Genomic DNA, 23,551 nt, shown 5'->3' on the forward strand with positions numbered 1-23,551 from the left:
TTCTGTGCAGGATCGCATGTCAAAACTGCCAATCTGAGGACTTATTTGCTTCCAAACCGTGTTATTTCTTAGAACATCATTCATAGGATTTGTATAAAATTTCCCAGGCATATAAGCTTATGACTATTTATTTTATTTGCAAGGATGACTCAAAGTTAGCAGCAGACAGGGCCACGAACTCACACACGGAAACGGCTACCGGCAAGATTGACTGATCCATCGTGACAGTTTCTCGCCCAGTGCTTCTTGTTCTGGTCTTTTCCTGGTCCCAAACGTGTAAACTTAACCTCTGACCCTGTGTGTCATGTTTCCTGCTCTTTCTTTTCCCCTGGACATTCGTGGATTCTCTAAACCAGTAACCTCTCTGTGTTGCTTATTATGCTTTAATTCTTGCGGGAGAGTTACGATGCCTTTTCCAATTTCCCTAATTTCTCAAAATACCTTTCCTCAGAATTTGGGTTTAAAAATAAATAATTATTTTTGAGAAGTGCTGGGAAGGAATTTGCACATGGAAACAAAACTCTCACCACTGTGGCTAACCCTTCCTTTCATGCACCAGTTGAACCAGGAGAAAGGACTTGGAGAAATCCAGTGTGACAAACATATCAGTGATAAAGTGTTTAAGAAGACATAATGATGTTTCTGGCAAAGTTACTTGCAGGCAGTGTCATTTCAGTGAATGGAAGTGATTTCCATTTTGTACTGCATGCAGTGTCATGTTTAATTTTTAAAAAAGAAAAAAAGACAAAAAGGAGGAGCTTCCATTCAGCTAAAATATGCCCAGGAAGGTAACTAGGGGAGCCCAGTAATCCAGCTGAAAGGACTGATCATTGCTCTGGAAGCTTCATCTGAATAGAGTAACAGTTCACCTTCTTTTTGGGTCCCGAGTTAATTTTCTTTTTTTTTTCTCTAAAAAAATTTTTTTTTCATTTATTTATTTTTGAGAGACAGACACAGAGACAGAGCACAAGTCGGGGAGGGGCAGAGAGAGAGAAGGAGAAATAGAATCCGAAGCGGGCTCCAGGCTCCCAGTTGTCAGCACAGAGCCTGACGCGGACTGAAACTCACAAACCGTGAGATCGTGAAATGAGCCGAAGTCGGATGCTTAACCGACTGAGCCACCCAGGCGCCACCCCCCAAGTTAATTTTCTATAAGATTTGTGACCTTAAATAAAAACAAAAGGAGGCATGGAAACACAGTTGGAAACTTTCCTGATGTTTGCATTCTCGACAATGTCTCGCACAGTGTGCACATGTAATTGATTCATTCTGTCCTGATGTGGCTTGGCCTGCATAGGTTGATAAGCAGCTTGCCAACCAGAGTTCTGTTCCTTCCCTCCAGCATTTAGCTGGAAGCAAAGGCATTTCTCATACATTGTGAAATCCATGACTGTTTCCAGAATAATTAACACTTTGTAGTCCTTCTCCTTACCCCCATGTGACATCAGCGTGAAAACAATTAAAAGCGTGGAAAGCAGTCATTTTGAAGAGAAGAAGTAACTGAGACAAAAAAATACGCTAGTTTAGGAAGAATAAGAAAGGTGGATTGTGCTGTGATAGGAATTTACAGAAACTGTCATTTATCTGCTTACAAGAGTAACACAGTCTCACTTTACAAAACTTGGAAACATGCATGAATGAATAAAGAAGAAACGATTACCCATAATTCTACAAAGCCCAGATAAGAACCACTAACTTTTTGGTGTGCGTCTATTCATTATTCTCCACATGTGTTTACCAAACTGGGCTCCCGTTATACATACAGGTTTGTTTCTAGCTCTTACCACTTAGTGTTCTGATGAGAAGCATTGCCCCTTGTTGTTTCATATTGATTGAAATGCATTGTAAGTATGTTATATTCATGTGTCCAACACTGGAAGTGAGATTTTAATGCCTTTTCGTTTTATAAATGTAAGGAACAGGCTTCTAGTTCCAGTTACGTTAGCCTTAATTATTTGACATTATGATTTTAGAATGAGAATTACTGAATTAGTAAAAAGAAGCATTTTCAGGCCTTCGGTAAACTTAGCCCTATGGCATTTAGAAACGTTGTACCAAGTCCTTAGGTGAGATTTAGTATCCCCTGGCTGACACTTACTTCTTGGGGTCACTAGCTGAAGTCAGCCTAATGGGCAACATCCAGTCCCTTCCCTGACAGGTCGTGTCCACCCCCAACTGTTCTGGAGCAAGTAATTTCTGTTAAGAACTGTCCTTGGATCCCTCTTTACTTCACTGTTCCTCAGGAAGGCTGGGCAGCATGAAGCCAGCTGTGCAAGGCACCGAGGAGCGAATTCTACAGGGTTTGCCTGTGGTCAGGGAGCCGGTGCAGGAGGATGGAACCACCATGGGGCTGCAGGACGTGCCGCGGTGGGAGGACCAGTGGCGCCACCTGCTGAGCGGGTCTTCCGCCAGTAGCCGTTAAGAAGGCACCGGAAGAGGTGAGGAAGGAGAGTAAAGCTGCAGGAAAGCCAACAAGGGCACGGAGGGTGTCCCCGCAGCGCTGGCATCCTGCTCAGTCAATGGATGCCAATTCCTGCCCGCTTCCTGGCACAATGAAGAACGATGAAGGCAACCCATTGGGATGTATGGAAGGAAGGAAATGGATGCATTAGATAAGCTTCTGTTTGCCACACGTTCGTATCTAAAACAATACAGTGTATTTCTCTTAGTAAGATCTATGTCTGTAGGAACACATCTAACTGAAGGTGTCGTTCACAGGATATCTCAGTATCATCGCCTTCTCAGGAGGCAGGACGTCTGTGATGCTTTAGTCCCAGCATGCATGGTGGGGGGGGGGGGGGGGAGGTCCTGATGAAGCAATTGCCCCGACTGAGCTCTGAACCTTTAAAGTAGGGCCCGCAGACTAGCTCTCCTGCATTGAGGTTTTTGTCCACATTTTTCAAATCTTATTCAAGCACTTCAAGAAAATGAGTACAGACTGTGGACATGGGGCCAATACGGCAAAAAGAAACGTCAACTGCAAAGTGTGGGGGAGGTAAGTATGAGAATTCCATATTCGTTGTTCAGAGTCCATTATCACGGCCACTGACAGACACCCACCCCCAGGCCCCTTAAGCCTCAATGGGTGTCCGAGGCTGCTTTACTGGCGATGGCATTCCTCAGGGCACCTTTGACATCCTTGTTCCTAAGGGTGTAAATCAGCGGGTTGAGTAAGGGGGTGACGAAGGTGTAGACCAAGGCGATTTGGCGGTCCTCGTCCTCTGAGGTGCTGGAGCGGGGACGCAGGTAGACCAGGCTGCAACAGCCATACTGCAGCAGGACCACGGTGAGATGCGACGAGCAGGTGGAGAAGGCCCGGCGGCGGCCCTCGGCGGAGCGGATGCGCAGGATGGCGGAGGCGATGAACACATAGGACACACAGATAAGCAGGAAGGGGACGGTCAGCACCAGGATGCCCACCACGTAGAGCACCGCCTGGTGCACGCGGATGTCGGCGCAGGCCAGCCGCAGGACGGGAGGCACGTCGCACAGGAAGTGGTTGATTTCCCGGCGGTGCCCGCAGAAGGGCAAGGTGAAGATCAAGCAGGCGAGCTGCAGGGAGAGGAGGAGGGCCAGGCCCAGGGCGCACAGCACCAGCCGGACGCACAGCTTCTGGGTCATGATGAGGGTGTAGCGCAGCGGGTGGCAGATGGCCACGTAGCGATCGTATGCCATGATTGCCAAGAGGAAGCAGTCGGCGCTGCCAAGGGCGACGAAAAAGAACATTTGGGCCCCACAGCCAGCCAGCGGAATGGGTTTCCGGGCGCCCCAAAGGTTGGCAAGCATCAGAGGCACCACAACAGAGGTGTAGCAGATTTCCAGGAAAGACAGGTTGCACAGGAAGAAGTACATGGGGGTGTGCAGCGAGCTGTGTGTGCGCACGGCCCAGACGATGGCCGCGTTGCCGCAAAGGATCATCAAGTAGAGCAGGAGGAAGAGGAGGAAGAGGAGGGCCTGCAATTCGGGGACGGTGGTGAAGGCGCGGAACACGAACTCGGTGGGGCCGGATTGGTTGAGGACGGGGCTCCTGGCAAACATGTCCCCTGCAAGAGAGCGACAGAAAGGGCCGGATCTTCCTTCGCTGAGTTGTTTTATTGCGGGAAGAAAAGCAGACATTTTAAATTTGATTTCTGATTTGGCATTTAGTATCCAGTTTCCAAATTCAGTGCTTGGGATGAATTCACACTAGAGGCTATGGTGTATGTTTTCCCAAGGAATCTTCAAAAATGGGATAGATAGTAATCTGTAGAGTTCCTTGTGCCAAAGACTTATCGATATTCTTTGGTGAAATGTCTTTTTTTTTTTTTTTTTTTTTTTTACACTGGTATTTTACATCTAATTTGACAAGGGCTAAATCTTTGCTTGCATTTCATCGAACAGTTGTGCGGTTGTAGATATTTTTTAAATTAGACAAACGGATGTGTTTTTTTTGGTAAACATTCTTAGTGAAATGTAACATCCAGAGGCATTCACAAATCCTAAGTGTAGAGCTTGAATTTTTTGCACTGTCAATACACTAGTATAGCCACTATCAAGATGGACAAATTGAACAATTCCAGAAACTTACACCCATCTCTCCTGTCTCCTGACTTTCTACCTTACAAAGGTAAACCACCCTTTCAACTTTGGTCACTGCAGATCAGTTTACATTTCAATTCCTACGTGTGATGATAAAGCGTGTACTGTCTTGTGACGGGCTTCAACATTGTGTCTGCAAAGTTATTTCTGCTGTTCCATGTAACATTTGTTATTATTTCTGTTGTTTTAGAGTATTCCATTTTACGGCTGTACTGCAATTTATTCTTCAACGTTTATTTATTTTTGGGACAGAGAGAGACAGAGCATGAACGGGGGAGGGGCAGAGAGAGAGGGAGACTCAGAATCTGAAACAGGCTCCAGGCTCTGAGCCATCAGCCCAGAGCCCGACGCGGGGCTCGAACTCACGGACCGCGAGATCGTGACCTGGCTGAAGCCGGACGCTTAACCGACTGCGCCACCCAGGCGATTTATTCTTGAGTTCACTTTTCATCCAATTATTTTGGCTCAGATAAAACTGGGCAAACACCTTTTATTCCAGTCCTTTCTGAGATACACTTTTTATATATTTCCTCTCGTTTAAATATTTTTTCTAAATTTCCAGGCATGAACCTAAACTTTAGGGCTAGGACAGATTCACCTAGAAGGGGACTGTAGGGAGTAAGGAAAAATGAAGGTAGAACTGCTAGAGATAAGAAAAGGCAATAAGGAAACTAAAAATGCAATAGCAGAATTGAAATAGACATTAGAACACGCAGGCGAGTAAGAAAAGAACTTTAAAAGCATCTAGGAAGGGAAAAGTACGTATAAATTAAGCACCTTCGGCTACTACAACTTTATTTTTAATATAAAAACCCAAGAGACAATAAAGTCATATCTATAGGTTTAAGAAAAACAAACTGGTGTCAAAGAATTCTGTACCCAGGCTTTAGTGATTTATGTTCAAAAGCAACAGACAGACTCTCTCAGATTTACAAGGGCTTAGGAAGTATGTCATTCTAAATACAATTGAAATAATTTCTCAACAAAGACTCTGTGCTGCTGGGCGATTAATCAGGATACATAATCCAGGACTGGGGAAGTTGTAATGGAAAAACTCGATTTGAAAAATCAAATAGTAAATATATATATTTAACACTAAATGGTTAATACAAATATTATTCAAAGAAAAAAAATTCCCCAAATAGTGCTTGAAAACATACATAATATAAAATGCAAACATTAAAATAATTCCTCACATTAAACAAATTTTATGTTTATTTATGTTTGAGAAAGAGAGAGTGCAAGCAGGGAAGGGGCAGAGAGAGAGGGAGACACAGAACGCAAAGCAGGCTTCAAGCTCCAAGCTGTCAGCACAGAGCCCGACGTGGGGCTCGAACTCACTGCGAGATCATGAGCTGAGTCAAAATTGGACGCTTAACCAACTGAGCCACCTAGGTGTCCCAATAATTCCTCACATTTAAAACCATGAATTATATCATTGGGAAACTGATAGGGAGTGATGGGAGAAATAAAATAATAATGAAATAATATCCTCAATCTGTATAAGGAAGGATTCAAGAGATATTTCATTCGGATGTGACTAATCACAGAAATACCTATTCAAATATATATTTCTATAATGATCATATGTAGAATGAGTCACAGCATATCCATCCCAAATGACCCAATTAAAAGAGTACATATAGTGCAGAGAACAAAAGGCTGAAACAAAGGAAAATGTGAACAAGCATATAAGATGAAATGGCTTAAATAAGAAAAGTAAATGTTTAATTTCTGCAAACAAGTTTAAATGAAGTTGATGTTCCATTAAAGACAGAGTCTCATATTTACATCATAGGCACATCCACCCAGTGTACACACAGAGACCTACAAAGGCTGGCATTACTTTGGTTTAGCATGACATTTTGTGACTGAGCCAATGCAAGGGGACAGAAAAAAGGAGATAGAGGATTTCACGAACTGAAAACACAACAGAACCAATCGAAAAATATGGACCAACCCGATAGTCAGTCCACTGGCTAGTCATTTTGTAATTATGTGATTTTATTACGTATGACAAAACCTGATAAGATGTTACGTGGCTACAAATTATGAAAATTAACAATTGACTGCTTAAGAAACACCTGATAATTACAGGTTGCTAAAAATTTTTGTGGGATAAGGTGTGTGCCAGAACAATGAAAGACTGGGAGCGAAGATGATACAATTTTCAGTAAATTCGTATTCATATATGCCATGGGTCTAAATGTTCACTCCATCGTTACAAAAGCTAAAACTGGAATTAACATATCCTGAGAATCAAGGCTTTGATTTCAGGTGATACAAACTCAAAGCCCTCGGCTTCAGATCCAAAGGTTGATGAATAAGTTCCCCTTTGAATATTTTAAGTTAAAGTAAATGATTATGGTAAGTATGTACTTCATGCTTTGTTTGGATCTTAGGGCTTTCTGGGTTTTGTTTGTTTATTTTGTTTTTTAATCAATGTTAGTTAGAAAGTGCCTTTTCCAGGGCGCCTGGGTGGCTCAGTTGGTTAAGCATTGGACTCTTGGTTTCGGCTCAGGTCACGATCTCACGTTTCATGAGTTTAAGCCCTGTGTCGGGCTCTGTGCTGACAGCACAGAGCCTGCTTGGAATTCTCTCTCTCTCTCTCTCTCTCTCTCTCTCTCTCTGCTCCTCCCCTGCTCCCTCTCTCTCCTCTCTCTCTCAAAAATAAATTAATAAACTTAAAAAATTTTAAAAAGAAAGTGCCCTTCCCTCAAACAACCACCAAAAGGAATGAGTGAATAATAAATAAGACACCAGGGAATAAACCTAAGGAGTAACAAGTAGGAACTACTTGAAGAAAATTGTTACATGGCTGGATGGAAAACCCAATATTTTAGTGTTAACTGGCTCTGAAGGAATGTGTAATTTCTATGAAATTCCTATCAAAACCCCTAGAAGAATAAACAGGTGGAAAGACAAGAGAGTTAAAAAAAAAATGAGTGCCATCACAGAACAGAATTTGCATCACAAGACGTTAAAATATATCACAAATGATCATATGTTATAAAATAGATCCTATGTTACGTCATAAATCAAAATGGCGTTCGTAGAGCACCAGAGATCCAGCACGTTAGAACAGAAAGAATCATTAACAGTAGCCGACCATTCGATAGCATTCATTTGGTCAGGCATTGATTTATGCAGTTTACATTCCTTGGCTTATTTCACAACGGTCCTCTAAAAAGGGGCTCTTGTACCTGTTGTATGGATGAGAAAACTGGGGCCCAGAGAGGTTAAGTAACTTGCCCAAAGCTGTCACCACAGCTAGCACGTGCCAGAATGGGAATTTAAACGTAAGTTGGCTCCAGAGTCTCTTGTCTTAATCACTGTGTTATATTGCTTCTGTCTATTATGTGCATCAGTTTTATTATCTGTAAAATGGATCTGAAAATACATGTATCTACTTCGTAGGTTGTTGTCAGACTTTGTCAAAGGAATTATTTTATAAAAGTACTTAGAACAGTCCAGGCACAGCGTATACATGCAATGGATACGAACTATTGTCACTATTTCAAATCAATTCGAGAGGACCAACAGTTTCCTGATATGGACTCAGGACAATGGGCTAATCATTTAAGAAAAAGAACTCCCTAACACATTATGTATCAACATTTATTTCTGATGGACTTAAGATTCAAATATTTTAAAAAGAGGAAGAAAACTACAAGATAGTGAAGATGAACGTTTTTCAGTCCAAAGAGTACAGATGATTTGCAAGCAAATGTGCTGCACGCATAAAAAGATTGATATTTTGACAGAATAAAAATTTAAAAGATCTGTGGGTCAAAAATAAAATAAGCAAACTAAATAGAAGGTGAAATTTTATATAATTCACCAAAAATAAACCCATCAATAGAAAAACAAATAGAGGATCTGAACAGGCACTTCAAAAAAGAAATATGCAAACGCAAACAAATATATGCAAATCCAATGTCATTAATACTCAAATAAATATACAATGAAACAAGATCAGATACTATTTTCTGCTTATAAACTGACAGTAGTGGAAAAAAAGATAATCCCTGCTGTTGTTAAAGTTTCAAGGAGAGACACATCCCTGACTATTGTTAGTGGAAGTAGAAGGTGCTAGAAAAATTTCTGAAGTATAATCTGGAGATACGTAATAGGACACTTGAGTAAATGCATACATTTTGCTTCAGTGATATTCTTTTTAAAAATTTATTCTTATAGACTATTTATGAGTCTGTGCATAAAATTATTACAGTTTTCAATATAACAGTGAAAAACTGTGTCAACCAAAATATCAGTAATAAGAAAATGGTTAATCCATGTGAGAGAACATGTAATCATTTAAAAATGATATTGCAGACTATTGACAAGAGCCAAAGTATGGAAAGAGCCCAAATGTCCATCGATGGATAAATGGATAAAGAAGATGAGGTATATATAAATATAATGGAATATTACTCAGCAATAAAAAAATGAAATCTTGCCATTTGCAATATATGAATTCACTCATATGTGAGAATTAAGATACAAAACACATGAACATAAAGGAAGGGAATCAAAAATAATATAAAAACAGAGAGAGACAAACCATAAGACACTCTTAAATACAGAGAACAAACTGAGGGCTGCTGCAGGGGAGGTTGGTGGGGGGATGGGTTAAACGGGTGATGGGCATTAAGGAGGGCACTTGTTGGGATGAGCACTGGGCGTTATATGTAAGTGATGAATCACTAAATTCTATTCCTGAAAAAAAGCGATGTTGCAGAAAATTATTTAATAAGATCTAGAAGGCTCACGAAGAAGCAGATTATAAAAAAGCATTACATCATGATTCCATTTAAAAAACAATTATATCTACTCATAAATTGAAAGAACATTTTTAAAAATGTTAATAATAGATATGGATGGGTGAGTGGGATTGAGAATCTTTTTCTTTATGACCTACGCTTCTCTGTCTTTACAAATTTTGTAATGAACATACACAATTTGGCAATCATATAGCAAATTAAAATTTTTCCTCTGTGCATTGGTGTCTCAACATGGTGTTGGGAAGGAGGGCTGGTAGAGTGTCAGTCACACGGATTTTTGTAGTCAATGAGATCTGGTTTTGAAATCTAGTCCCCTTATATTTGCTAATTTAATTTTCACATTAATTATGTTACTTGGTAAGCCTTGGTTCTCTAATGTATGATGGAGGAAGTGAATCTGGTGCCTAATAGGGAATTTATGAAGATTAAATATTTCAAAAAATAATGTGTCTGGGGATAGCAAGCATCCCACTGCCCTCCCCTCTCTTTTCTCACGGTGGTGAGTTTCCTTTGGATATTTACCCTTCATTCTTGTCTCTTCCAGAGTGGAAGAGCTTCCTCTACAGCTGAATCCTTCCAGGTTGTACAGTTGCTCTCATAAACCTTGAATAATAATAGTAACAGAAAATAAGGAAGAGTAAAACAAAGTGAAAGTGAGATTTCCGTAAAATAATTATAATTATGTGTGGTGAAAACCACATAAGAGATCTGGATTCAAGAAAACATTTCAAAATGATTCTATCGGATTAAGACATGGGCATTGAATGTGCAGCACTGTACCTCATGAGAACATGCGAGATTTGGTACAAGACATAATCTGGGGATAAAGTAAGACATGTAGTATTGGAACCTGATGTCTGCCAGGACAAGTCACTACAAGGTGACTGCAAGGAGCAACTCGCACACATATCCAAGGTGGGTCTACATAGCCTATTGAAAAACCAGACGCAACAGAGTTTGTGTTTACAAAATAGGGCTTTCCTCTTCAGGGTTCATTTTCAAAGGTTTTTCACTCTGCTGTTCTCAAAGAACCTCCCAACCCTGTTATCATCACTACCTGTGAATTCACTTGATTTCCAGCTACTTGTATTCCTTCCCTGGGGAGTTCATGCTTAAAGCACTCGACTCTGGTAGTGCCCGTCTGATAAACATTTCAGTCAGGGCTGCATTTAAGCGATATTTAAGGGCAAGAATGTCTCTCTTGTTCATCAGTGTATCCCTATGGCCATTGATTTGATTCGAACTAAATCGGATTATTTTGTGGTTAAATTTCGTGCCCTTTAAACTTCCTTTAAAAACCAACGTCGGGTGGCTCCTTCTACAGCCCAGTTAGCCTGCAATTCCTCCAGCCCCACCTTGACTGGGACTTCCTCAATCCAGTGGTTATTTAGTTTGTTTGTCTGCTACAGGGCATAAAGCAGGGCTCGGGTGGGATAGATTCAGTGGATGAGTCGTGGGAAAGCACTGATGTACGTGTTGAGCCAGTAAGTTTGAGAATGTTGGGAAACTCAGGTAATGATTATTCCTCAATAGCCAACGAAGCAGTATTGGAGTTTGTAATGTATTGCATCCTGGCAACGCATAAACAGTGTGCACATAACACAGAAACACTTTTGAAAATGTCAGGGAATCATGAAACCACGGCCAGGTCCTGCCATAGGTCAAATGTGTGCTCTTTTAGAAAATATGCAGGGGCACCTGGTTGGTTCAGTCAGTTAAGCGTCCGACTTTGGCTCAGGTCATGATCTCACGGTTTGTGAGTTCGAGCCCCACATTGGGCTCTGTGCTGAGAGTTCAGAACCTGGAGCCTGCTTCAGATTCTGTGTCTCCCTCTCTCTCTGTCCCTCCCCTGCTCACACAATCTCTCTCTCTCTCTCTCTCTCTCAAAAATAAATAAACATTAAAAAAAATAAAACAGAAAGTCGAATCCTTCTATCTGGGAACTGTAAGGGGACTCAAGAGACATCAGTTCTATCCTCTTGTATCCTACAGGCAAAAACTGAGGTCCACCAAGATGAAGCCTTGTCCAAAGGCATGTGGCTGGTTATGGGCAAACCTGAGGCCAGAATCCACACTGGATGTATTAGTTAGCAGAGAGTAGAGTCTATGTATATCAATACCTCACTTTTCACCTATATCAAAGGCTGCTTAACTTACCTAGAGATTGCAAACATCTAGGCAAAACAGGATACTTGGTATGACTCTGGTAGTGTTGCTAAAAAACATGCCCAGACTCAGACTACTACTGTGCACACAGGTAAGGGAGGCCACATCTTTTGCCAAATATTTTGAGAGCTCTTTAATACATCTCCTGCCCCCCAAACTATTTCCCTTAGATACATCCTACTCCTCTTTCAGAGCTCAGTTCAGTTCTTCCCCAGAAAACCTTTCCTGATTCTCATTTTCCCCCAACTCTAGAGATAGGTGCTCCCTCTGTGAACTTCCAGAAAACCCCTTCGTCTCAACTCTAAGGTCATGCATGGTACCTTACCCATAAATAAATCAAGTGAACATTTATTGAGTGTCTGTTATGAACTCAAGTCTTGGGCTCAGCTATGTAGAGGGATCTAAGAAAACTACGACTTAATTGCCAAATTCAGCCTTATAAGGAAACAAAGCACCTGAGAAGAGAATTTAAACATCTTCTGAGGAACCAGTTTTGAAACTGTGTTCCTTAGAACATGAGCTGTTGGCGATGCTTCAGGAATGAGTTTGATGACATTGAAAACATTCACACTCTTCCTCAAGGTTCACGATGCATATTAGTACAATAAAGTTCTCTGAGGTCCTATTGTAAAGCAAATAGCTTAATTTTACCTGAAAAATTTCCAACTATTTTCACCATGGAATACTTTGGTTTTCACATAGCACCATTAAATTGCTTATGATTTAATAACGTTACTGGAAAAAAGTGAGTTTCATGCTATACTCTTTAGGATGGTCCCAAGGAGGAAATAGTGAAAGAAAAGGCAAAAGACGTGTTTCATTCTGGCTTTATACTTATCAGGTATATGAAACTGAGCAATTCAATCATTTATCAGAGTTTCCTTTTCTGTGTCTGTGAAAGTGGATAGTAACACACACTCTGATAATTCATTGGTTTTCCACAATTTAATATTGATATACATGAGTATTTTTCCCCAATAGTAAACATTATAGGAATTTGTGTCTCCATTATTATTTTTAAAAATAAAATCTAAATCAAATCAATCAAAGGAATTAAATCTCTTGAGATGCTCTCTTACCATTTTGAAATTTGCTTCATTCCATCAGCCTTCTAAGGAAATTCACTAAAGAGAAGGTTACCTTTTTTTCCCCTTTTCCTTTTTTTTTTTTTTTTGTTTTCTGAGATGCTCTCTCTCAGAGTTCACTGACTCTTACAGGATAAAATGCAATGAGGATCCATGAACTTTGCCTTGTGCGATATCTCCTGGAGAGGAGAAATAGATGGTATGTGATACCTATAATATCCAGATAAAAACAGAGAAGTTTCCTCTACATGCTAATATTCAGGAGAAGAGACACCTCTTAGAAATTTATGGTCAAGGTAAAGTAGGGTAAGAGAGATATCCTTTGGAAGGATGATCCTATCGAATAATCCTAATTCAAGTTTGGAATTAGAAGGCTAGTCTCTTCCTTAACCATAGGAAATAAATTCTGGTACAGCCACTCAGAGTCCAGTCTTGTCTGATCTAGTCAGATCATTTAGTGTCCTTTGTAAAAGGTCTTTAAAATTAATGAGTCCCCAAAGAGGAGGAATTTCCCCAATGGTTTCCTCTCAAGCTGAACCCAACTAGAGAAAAGTATTTGAGGAAAATTATTTTCTGAATTGACGAACTCAGCCAGTTGCCAATGGGCAACTCTTCTGTGTGGCTACTGTAGACATTTACTATCCGAGAATTCCATGAGGGTCTCCTCATTCCTTTCCTGTACCCGCCAGGGAACTTTCTGACGTTGTGTTCCAGACAGTTTCCCAGTGAGCATTGTTGAATGCCCACGTTCATTTCAGCCTGAACTCACGGCGTATGTGCGATGCACTAATTCAGCACTAGCCTAGGCATCTGGGGATCTAGAGTATAGTTAACAGCTCTGCCATGGGGCTCCTTCATCTTTGGCAAATACTGAAGCTCTAACATGGGCTCCTCATCTGGGGTGCGAGGTCATTGATTAATAGACATCATGGATCCTTTCAGCTCTAAACTTCTATGAATGGTGGGTGCCTTTTTCTTGAGAAGCAGAAAATTTATGAAGCATTTTTCCATAATCATTCCTTCTGGTCTATGGCCTCATTTCCTCTTATCTTACTTGTTTTTGTTTCTTGATTAACTTTGATCTCTGCTGACACTTTCTTAGTCATTAAAAGGTGGTGTTTTGTTTTGTTTTGTAATTATAGTTACGTTTCCAACTCTGCCTTGCCATGTTTTTCTTATTTGTTTCTCCCTTCCCACCTCCCTCCAGACTTCATGGACTTAAAATCACATACCTTCTCATCATTGCTGCCATTTATTTTTAGCCACGTTCGGCCTCCTTGTCTCATGTCCATTATCAACAATACATTTTTAGTCAATATGTAACAAATATTTATTGAATTCCTGCTGTGAGGTAGGCCCTTCTTCCAACTCTCTGGATACTTCAGTGTACAAAATAGACAACTATTTTGTCCTCACAGAGATTGTGTTCTTGGAGAGGGGAGAACAGATCACAAGCAATAAATAAGAATACGCACCTTTGGGGCGCCCAGGTGGCTCAGTTGGTTGAGCGTCCGACTTCGGCTCAGGTCACGATCTCACGGTTGGTGGTTCCAGCCCCACGGCGGGCTCTGTGCTGGCAGCTCAGAGCCTGGATGGAGCCTGCTTTGGATTCTGTGTCTTCCTCTCTCTCTGCCCTCCCCTGCTGATGCTCTGACTCTCTCTCAAAAATAAATAAACATTAGAAAAATACGCACGCTAAATTTTTCTTAATGTTTATTTATTTTAGAGAGAAACAGAGTGCGGGCAGGGGAGAGGCAGAGAGAGAGGGAGACACAGAATCTGAAGCAGGCTCCAGGCTCTGAGCTGTCAGCACAGAGCTCGACACGAGGCTCAAACCCACGAACCGTGAGATCATGACCTGAGCTGATGTCGGAGGCTTAGCACACTGAGCCACCCAGGCGCCCCAAGAATACGCACATTTAATAACATGCCAGAGGGGTGGGTGCTATAGAGGAGAAGCAGAATGGGGTAAGGGTAATGGGAGAGAGAGCAGAAGAGAGTGATGTTCTAGGCAAGACGGGTGCAGAGGGCTATTCTGCATTCCAGGAAGGCTTCTGCGAGGCAATGAACAGATCTACGAAATGATGTGCCAGCCACAGGAAGGGAAAAAAAAGCTTAGGGCACAGGCAACTTCACGTGGAAAGGTCTTCTCTGAAGCCAAAATAAGCAAATCAGATTTTTCCATAAAGGTCCAAGATATCTAAAATCTATGTGAGTGAAGACAGCTTGCCTTTTATATTCGTGGCAATGGCCAAGTAAATCTGTGCTGGTTCTTATGACTGAATGGGTGGGTAAGTGCATATGGGGGCTGTACTCAGACCCGTTTTCCTTTCTGTCCCACACAGATACATTTATTTGTTCAGATGACCTCATTCCTACAAACATCTTTTACATCCTTGCCATAGTTTCCACATAATTGTAGGTTATAAACGTTTTTCTTTTAAAAATTTTTTTGTAACATTTCCTTTTATTTTTGAGAGAAAGAAACCGAGCACGAGCGGGGGAGGGGCACAGAGAGAGAGAGAGACAGACTCCGAAGCAGGTGCCAGGCCCTGAGCTGTCAGTACAGAGCCGGAGGCGGGGCTCCAACCCATGAACTGTGAGATCATGACCTGAGCCGAAGTCGGACACTGAACTGACTAAGCCACTCAGGCGTCCCAACATTTTGCTTTTTAAAGGTCATGTTCATACTTATACTTTTTGTGACTACTTAATAGTATTGATGTTCCACAATTTATTAAACTATTCCCTAATCCTGGACATTTAGGGTGTTTTCATTTTTATTTTTTACTACTTCAGATAAATATATAGCTAATATAGACCATTTGATTCCTTTAGTCATCCTATAAACTTTCTTATTGCCCCTACAGTTAATTTACATGGATATTTTTATATGATTTAGAAGGTAATTATGACGTATGATACACTTCACATTTGTTAAGAGGATAAATCTCATGTTGTGTTCTTACCACAAGAATTTTTTTTTTTAGTTTTTAGAATCACAAGACATTTTTTTAAAGGGCAGCAAGAGTATTTTGAAAACATCAGGAAAAGCTTTACAGAAATCAACTTTGAAAAGTTCATGCTTTATATTTGCCAACGATGGCATCTAATTAACTCAATTATGATAAATAAAATATACATGATCTTGATAGACTTATTTTCCTTTTATGGGCACTCCTTGATAAACTCCCAGCTCCCGGAGTTTGGTAGAATCAGCCACAACAAGTTCAATACTACATAATCAAGCACATTCCACAGCAATTGCAATGACAAACTGGTCCAAGCTTAGCAGCAGGAACCTTGCAGCGTCCGTGGTTCCGATGCAGGGGTAATGGCTCATAACACTGCTAATATTTTCTGAATGTTTTCTCTATGCCAGGCAATTGTACTAATTTTAAATATATGTAAATACATGAATACGTTAAAAACCATGGTACCAAGTGAGATTACTTTAGGAGGGGAGGGAAATCAGAAAGAAGGCCAAGGACTGAGCACCAACATTTGAATGTCAGGACAATAAAGAGAGTCCAGCCAAGGACAATGAAGGATGAATATAAGGACAGGGAGGTTTAATGAAGTACCATCCACATGTCCATCATTGTGAATTTATGATTGCAACAACCACATTTCTTCTGATCTGGGTATCTGAGGGCGTGGCTGGTGATGCAGGTGGCAAGGAATTGCACCAAGAGTAGAGCAATGAGCAGAACAGAGTTTATTCACTCTGCAAGGGAGGAGAGGGGCCAGACATCAAGAGGAATGTCGACCTTGAGTTTATGTTAGGCTGGGCCTGTAAACGTTTTCTAAAAAAAAATTTTAATGTTTATTTATTTTTTGAGAGAGAGAGAGAGAGAGAGACAGAATGTGAGCAGGGGAGGGGCAGAGAGAGAGGGAGACAGAGAATCCAAAGCAGGCTCCAGGCTCTGAGCTGTCAGCACAGAGCCCGACGTGGGGCTCGAACTCACAAGCGGTGAGATCATGACCTGAACTGAAGTCGGACGCTTAACTGACTGAGCCACCCAGGAGCCCCTAAACGTTTTTTTTTTTTTTATTTTCTTAATTAGAGAGAGAGAGAGCATGAGCAGGGGAGAGGGGCAGAGGGTGAGAGAGAGAGAGAGAGAGAGAGAGAGAGAGAGAGAGAGAATCCCTGCTCAGTGTGGTGCCTGACATGGGGCTTGATCCCACAACTCTGGATCATGACCAGAGCCAAAATTAAGCGTTGGATGTCAACCGACTGAGCCACCCAGGCACCCCTAGGCTAGGCCTTTTAAGGGGTTTTAAGGATGTAAGAGGGTTGCAGCTGTGCCCATGTGGGAAAGTGAGTGGAGGGATCCACTCTTGGCCGGGTAGAGCAGGAGGTGACCAGTTCCTTGGGGGGACTCCATATGGGGCTCCTCTGCGATGTGGGTTGTGGTCCAGCTAGAGAAGAATATGTTTTGTAGTTGTGGTCTATTTTCTGAGACCGGGAGCACCATAACGCAGAAAAACAAAGAGTTGGGGCCAAGTACAGATGCCTGTGAGCTTTGTCTGGAAGCTTGACTGGGGAGCAGGCTTTGAATAGAAACTTTTCAACATCCAAAATATATTTTAAGTGCCACATACCCAAAACACAATTCTTGATTTTCCTCACTAAATTTTACTTTCTCCTAGGAGTCTCAGTTTTAGTCGATGGCATCTCATTCCACTTTTAGAAGTCAAAAAAAAAAAAAAAATGAAGTCTTCCTTGACTCCCCTCTTTCACTCACACCCCACATCCCGTCTGTACAAACTTCTATTGGCTTTACCTTCCAAAGACATCAGAAATGTGATTCCTTGCCTAGATTGTTACAACAGATGCCTAACAAGACTCTGGTCCCCTGTTTTCTCTCAAATAGCGTATTTTCTACTCCTCAAGCAGAGGGATTTCCTTAAAATGTAAGCCCGATAATGCTCCCACTCCACTCAAATCTCTCCCGTGGCCTTGTACCTTACCTAGGGTGAAATCAAAGCTCTTACTATGGTCTATACATTGCTTCACGATTCTGACTTTGTGTAATTTCTTATCTCCTACCATACCACCATCTGTTGCTTTCTGCTTCACCCTGTGTCTAGAGTAAAACAGCCTCCTTGCTGTTTGGCTCACCGGGCATTGGGCACTTTGTTCTGGAAAGAGTAATAGAGCATATTGATTAAGTGGGTGGACTCAGATGCTCTGTTTCCTGGGTTTGATCTCTGGTTATGCTTCTCACCATTTTTTTTCAAACCTTGTATAGTAATTTAACCTTTCTGTGCATCCGTTTCCTTATCTATGAATTGGGGATAATAATGATATGCCTCTTCTAAAGTTTTGGAAAGGATAAATGAATAAAACCATGTAAGTGATCATGAAGGGGTCAGCTATCATCATCATCGTCATCATCATCATCATCATCACCGTCGTCATCCATGAAGCAGAAAAGAAGGACTAGGACTTGACAGCATATCCACAAGAAGTTTATAGCTTTAAGTTTCTTTTTTCTTTTTTTTTTTTTAAGTTTATTTACTTAGGGGCGCGTGGATGGCTCAGCTGGTTAAGCGTCCGACCTCAGCTCTGGTCATGATCTCACAGCTTGCGGGTTCGAGCCCCACGTCGGGCTCTGTGCTGACAGCTCAGAGGTAGAGGCTGCTTCGGATTCTGTCTCTCTCTCTCTCTGCCCACCTCCTCCCCCCCCCCCCCATTCACTCTCTGCCTCTCTCTGTCTCTCTTTCTCAAAAGTAAATAGAACATTTAACAATAGAGAGAAAGAGACTAGAATTCTCTCTCTCTCCACAATATGAGGTGACAACGAGAAGACAGGAAACCAGGAAGGGTGTCCTCACTAGACGCTGGGACATTGATTGATCTTGGACTTAGAGCTTCCAGAACTTTGAGGGATACGTTTCGGCTGTTTAAGCCACTCAGCCTGTGGTGTTTTGTTACAGCAGCCCACGCCAACTAAAATATATATGTTCTGTTAATCATTTCGGTAGGTTTAGGTAGAATGGGAAAGGTTTCCTTTAAAATCATTCCACTCATTACTACTAACAAATATTATAAACTAAACACACTTCTGTCACCTCTACAGATCTTAAGTGGCTGAATCTCAAAAAGAAGGAATTCTCTCGGGTAAATTTACCCTTTCATTGTTGCTGCTGATCCCCTCAAGCTTGAATCTATTTGATGAGTCAGCAGAACACCCCAAGGAAGCGTGGAGAAGATGCTGGAAGAACCTCTCATAACGTCACTTGGGAAAATAACCCCTCCAATTCTCTTCCTTTATTTTCCTTCTGGGGCCCCCAAATAACGACGATAATGATAGGAGCAATAATAATACAACAATGGTTGGGGCGCCTGGGTGGCGCAGTCGGTTAGGCGTCCGACTTCAGCCAGGTCACGATCTCGCGGTCCGTGAGTTCGAGCCCCGCGTCGGGCTCTGGGCTGATGGCTCAGAGCCTGGAGCCTGTTTTCGATTCTGTGTCTCCCTCTCTCGCTGCCCCTCCCCCGGTCATGCTCTGTCTCTCTCTGTCCCAAAAATAAATAAACGTTGAAAAAAAAATTAAAAAAAAAAATAATACAACAATGGTTGATATCATGCTTATAAGGCTTATTGTAAAACCTGCCAGAATTCATTTAATCCTTAAATGATTCTTTCAGCTAAGTTTATTGTAATCTCCATTTGATTAAAAATAAAATCAAAGCACAGAGGCCTTAAGTGATTCTTTCCTTGTCACACATGTAGAAAGAGGCAAACCCAGGTATCGTGGCTCCAGGGCCTGTGCTGTGCCACAAATCTTCTTCACTGCCTCTCGGTAAACTTCCAGATAACCACTTCTTTAATTATGTAACTAATTAGGGATTATTGACTGTAGAATGCCACTGATAAATGAACGTGTTACTAAGAAGTTAATTACTACCTAAAATTCTAGGGGCTATCGAGAATATTTAAAAAGACACAAAAATCGTCTTCTTAAAAGCCCCAGACAGGTGAAAAGATAATAAAGTATTATCAGAATATAACTGGAAGGAAAACAGGAATTCACTAAGGCGAATGAGCACGGATGCTACTGTTACTTTTCCCAGAAAATAAAGCTTATTTGGAGGACATGCATTGTGAGGTAGAGGGTATAAACAATATTCTTTCATACAATAATTGTCTAGCCAATACTTTATTAAGGGGAAATTGGGTCGTTAACATATTTTCATTTCTCCATAAAATACTATATAATAAACAATCCTTTTCTGATTGTTCTCTCTTTGTCCCTGACTCTCAGGATCTTTTTCTGCCCTGTCGTGCTCTACAAGTCTAGTTTCTGAGAACCGAATCATTCAGTCTACACTGCCCTCTTGCTTCCAGTTGGGTTTGGCCAATGGGAGACAGGGCAAGGGTTGGGTTGGGAGGGTGCAAGCAGAGAGAGGCGGGGCTATTTATCTCCCTGCTCTCTCCTTGCATGGCTGGAGTCCTGTCAGTTGTTGCCTTTCCCCCCCTAAAGCCCTGAAGGTACAGTTTCTACCAAGTGTTTTCTCTCAATGAATCTAGCTCTTACTGGTCTCTGATAATACTGTACCACCTTATGTCTGTGAGGTCCAGGGGCGATCGTGGCTTCTTTCTATTGCTAGACTGGTGTGTGTTGCCACTCTTATTGGTTCCTTTACTTCGATATGTAATCTTTTTATTATTATTTTTTTTTTTCAGTTAAAATCTGTTGAATGAGCCCTCTCTTTCCAGCCGATAACTGAGAGGCAGTATCATACTTGTCACTTTCTGTTGTTATGCACATTTGTTAATTTCCTTTCTAGAAGAGAATTAGTGAATAAAATAGTAGACAAATTTTAGAGGTCTCTGGCACACATAGCTAAATAATATCCAGATAATTTATATCATTTTTTAAAGATGACTTATTAACTAGGATAAATTGCAGTTGCATGGAGATTGGCATGAGCTGGAACCAAATCCTTGCCTGAAGGTTATACCCTCCCTTAGTTGTTCTGGGAGAGGCAATTCCTGGCAAGAACTCTCCCCAGGGTCCCCTTCATTTCACGGTTCCTCAGGGTGTAGATAAGTGGGTTGAGCAGTGGGGTTCCCAATGTGTACACTAGTGAAATGAACTGATCTTGCTTGGGGTAGTAGCTGGAGTTGGGGCGCAGGTACATGAAGGCACAACAGCCATACTGCAGCAGGACCACGGAGAGGTGGGAGGAGCAGGTGGAGAAGGCCCGGTGGCGGCCAGCTGCCGAGTGGATCTTGAGCACAGCAGCCACAATGAAGGCGTAGGAGGTGGTGATGAAGAAGAAAGGCATGGCAATGGCCAATGTGGCCGCCACCAGCACTGCCCGCTCATGGATGTGGCTGTTGGTGCAAACAAGACGCATCACCGGTGGCACATCGCAAAAGAAGTGCTCGATAGTCCGCGCCCGGCAGAATGGCAGCGAGAAGATGAAGGCCACCAGTTGTATGGACAGGAACAAGCCAATGACCACAGAGGCCACGACCAAGTGGACACAGAGAGTTAAAGTCACAGTGAGCGGGTACTGCAAGGGGGAGCAAATAGCAACATACCGGTCATAGGCCATGGCAGCCAAGAGGAAGCAGTCAGCGCTACCAAGCCCAATGAAGAAGATCATCTGAGTGGCACAGCCCAGGAGGGTGATGGTCTTCTCTGACTGGAGGACGTTGGTCAGGATGTGGGGCACCACCACAGCAGTGTAGCATAGTTCTATTCCCGAGAGGCTGCCCAGGAAGTAGTACATGGCTGTGTGCAGGCGTGCTTCCGTATGGATGGCCACCACAATGAAGACATTCCCACCGATGATCAAGCTATAAACCAGGCTGACTCCAAGGAAAAACAAGACCTGGAGCTCTGGGGGAGACGGATAGGCCAGGAACACAAATTCCATCAACATTGAGTGATTTCCCCAGGTCATTGAGCTAAGAGAGAGGATCTCTGCCGAGAGTTACAAAGCAGGAGGGAAAATAAGACCAATGATATATTTAGTTCACACTCTGAGCCATGTTCTAATCTGATCAGGTCTGGAGTTAGAAACTTCAAATTGAGACTAATTCTCTCTTTCCCTCTTCTTTTACCAAGTCTTTTCACATAAATATCTACAGCTCTATAACTTAATTTCTAAGTGCCAAGAGTTGGCCTGAATTGTATGAGATTTTTTTTTTTTTTAAGAAAAAGAGGCAGAGGGAGTTTGTGGCATTCTCAACAATTTTTAGGAGAAGGGGAATGCAAATTAATTCTTTCAGTAAATTCATAAGAAAGTGTCAAGGAATTCTTGAAAGCAGGGGTCAGTCATTAAGATGAGGGCGGGAAGCTATTCATTCATTCACTCATTCATTCACATATTTATTTACACCCAGTGCCTCCTGAGGGATTGACTCAGGAATATATGGATGTAACACTGAAAATCCAATCATAAGATGGAAATTGAAGAAACTAAACAATGCTCATGGAGAGCTCACACAGGTCTGAGATGGACAGGGTCAGGGATGAGCCTCCCGCTCCTGGTTTCTCAATTCATACCCAATCAAGAGAAGTGCAGGACTTGAAGAAAACAGGGAAATTTATCATAGAGCTCCTCCCAAGCAGGCTCCGTGCCATCAGCACAAAGTCCAATATGGGGCTCCATTCCACGAACCGTGAGATCTTGACCTGAGTCAAAATCAAGAGTCGGACACTCAACCGACTAAGCCACCCAGGTGCTCCTCAACCTTCCCATTTTCAACATTAATTATTTATGATGAGCTTTGAAGAAAAATCTTAAGCCAGAAGCACCACACTAGTACAAATTGTCCACATACATCCAGCTCCGTGTCACAAGCATAGGGAGAAATGTGACTAGACTGTCACAGATATTCAGAGCACCCGGGGCACAAATGACTCTGTTGTTTCTCCAACAGCTGATGAGTAGTGTCCAGTTCCTATCAATTCTCTTTTCTTCTTCTGAACTTTGGTCATGCTCCGAATGATTTCTAATATTACCTGTCCTATTCAATATTTTATTAAAATATGAGGAGTAGGGGCAGTGCATCCGTGTGAAATCAGTTTTGAATTAAATGATGTGGTTTGAAAAATCCCACGTCCTGGCTCTGTGATGCTGGGCGATATATAATTTCTCTGAGTCTTAGTTTCTTTACTTGACAAATGGGGATAATAATTATACTTAGTTCTGAGGGTTTTTGTTTGGATTAAAAGAGTTCATTATGTAAAGTATCTACCACAATGCATAGTGCATCACAAGAGCAGCTCGATAACAGATAACCATCATTATTATCCATAAGTTCAAGGGCAGACATCTGTCCTTATTTACATTTTTATCTCCCATATCACCAAGCCTAATGTACAAATTATAGGCACTTGATAAATACATGTTGTATGGATAAATATACTATGAAAAGTATGTCATTTATACTTTTTTTTTCACTTTCTCTTTCACTTTTAAGGTGATTTCATGATCAAATCATCCGTTTAAGAGCCCGCACGGAAAACAACTTGGCAACCAACATTAGGGCTGCACTGTGGAAAATACCCTGTCACTAGGGAACATAACAAGTAGAAGGCTATAACAAACACATCTAGGGCTAGTTTCCCACTTATATTTGATAGAGGGCTTTGGAACCTGTGTGATAATGATGACTTTAGAGAATTTTATGATAGCCACACTTCTGTCATTTTAATAGTGCTCTCCAAGATCTATAATAAAATATTTATAAAAGAGTTATCTATAGGTCATTAATTTTTAGTGCTGGAGAGGACTTCAGAAATTACCTAGTTCAGTCCTCTGTCAGATGCTGGAATTTTCCATACGATACCTGAACATCGGGTCCACTTCAAAGCCTGGGGAATGTCATTACTTCCTAACTTGGTTGCTTTGTTGTTGGATAGCATAATTCCCTAAAATTCTTTTCTTGTAATGGCTGAAACCTGCCTCAG

General features: G+C 41.7%; 2 protein-coding genes across 2 annotated transcripts; both read right to left on the minus strand.

Moving 5' to 3' along the window:
* Window positions 1-3,078: 3,078 nt before the first annotated feature.
* LOC123602714 (olfactory receptor 10Q1) lies at window positions 3,079-4,072 on the minus strand. Its single transcript, XM_045487181.1, has one exon. The coding sequence runs from the start codon at window positions 4,036-4,038 to the stop codon at window positions 3,079-3,081; it is 960 nt and encodes a 319-aa protein (XP_045343137.1). The 5' UTR covers window positions 4,039-4,072.
* A 16,519-nt stretch (window positions 4,073-20,591) lies between these two features.
* LOC123602715 (olfactory receptor 10W1) lies at window positions 20,592-21,536 on the minus strand. The gene has a single exon (XM_045487182.1). It carries the CDS (start codon window positions 21,534-21,536, stop codon window positions 20,592-20,594), a length of 945 nt encoding a protein of 314 aa, XP_045343138.1.
* Window positions 21,537-23,551: the final 2,015 nt, after the last annotated feature.

The sequence above is a fragment of the Leopardus geoffroyi genome, chromosome D1, assembly GCF_018350155.1.
Source record: "Leopardus geoffroyi isolate Oge1 chromosome D1, O.geoffroyi_Oge1_pat1.0, whole genome shotgun sequence".
Lineage (NCBI taxonomy): Eukaryota > Metazoa > Chordata > Mammalia > Carnivora > Felidae > Leopardus > Leopardus geoffroyi.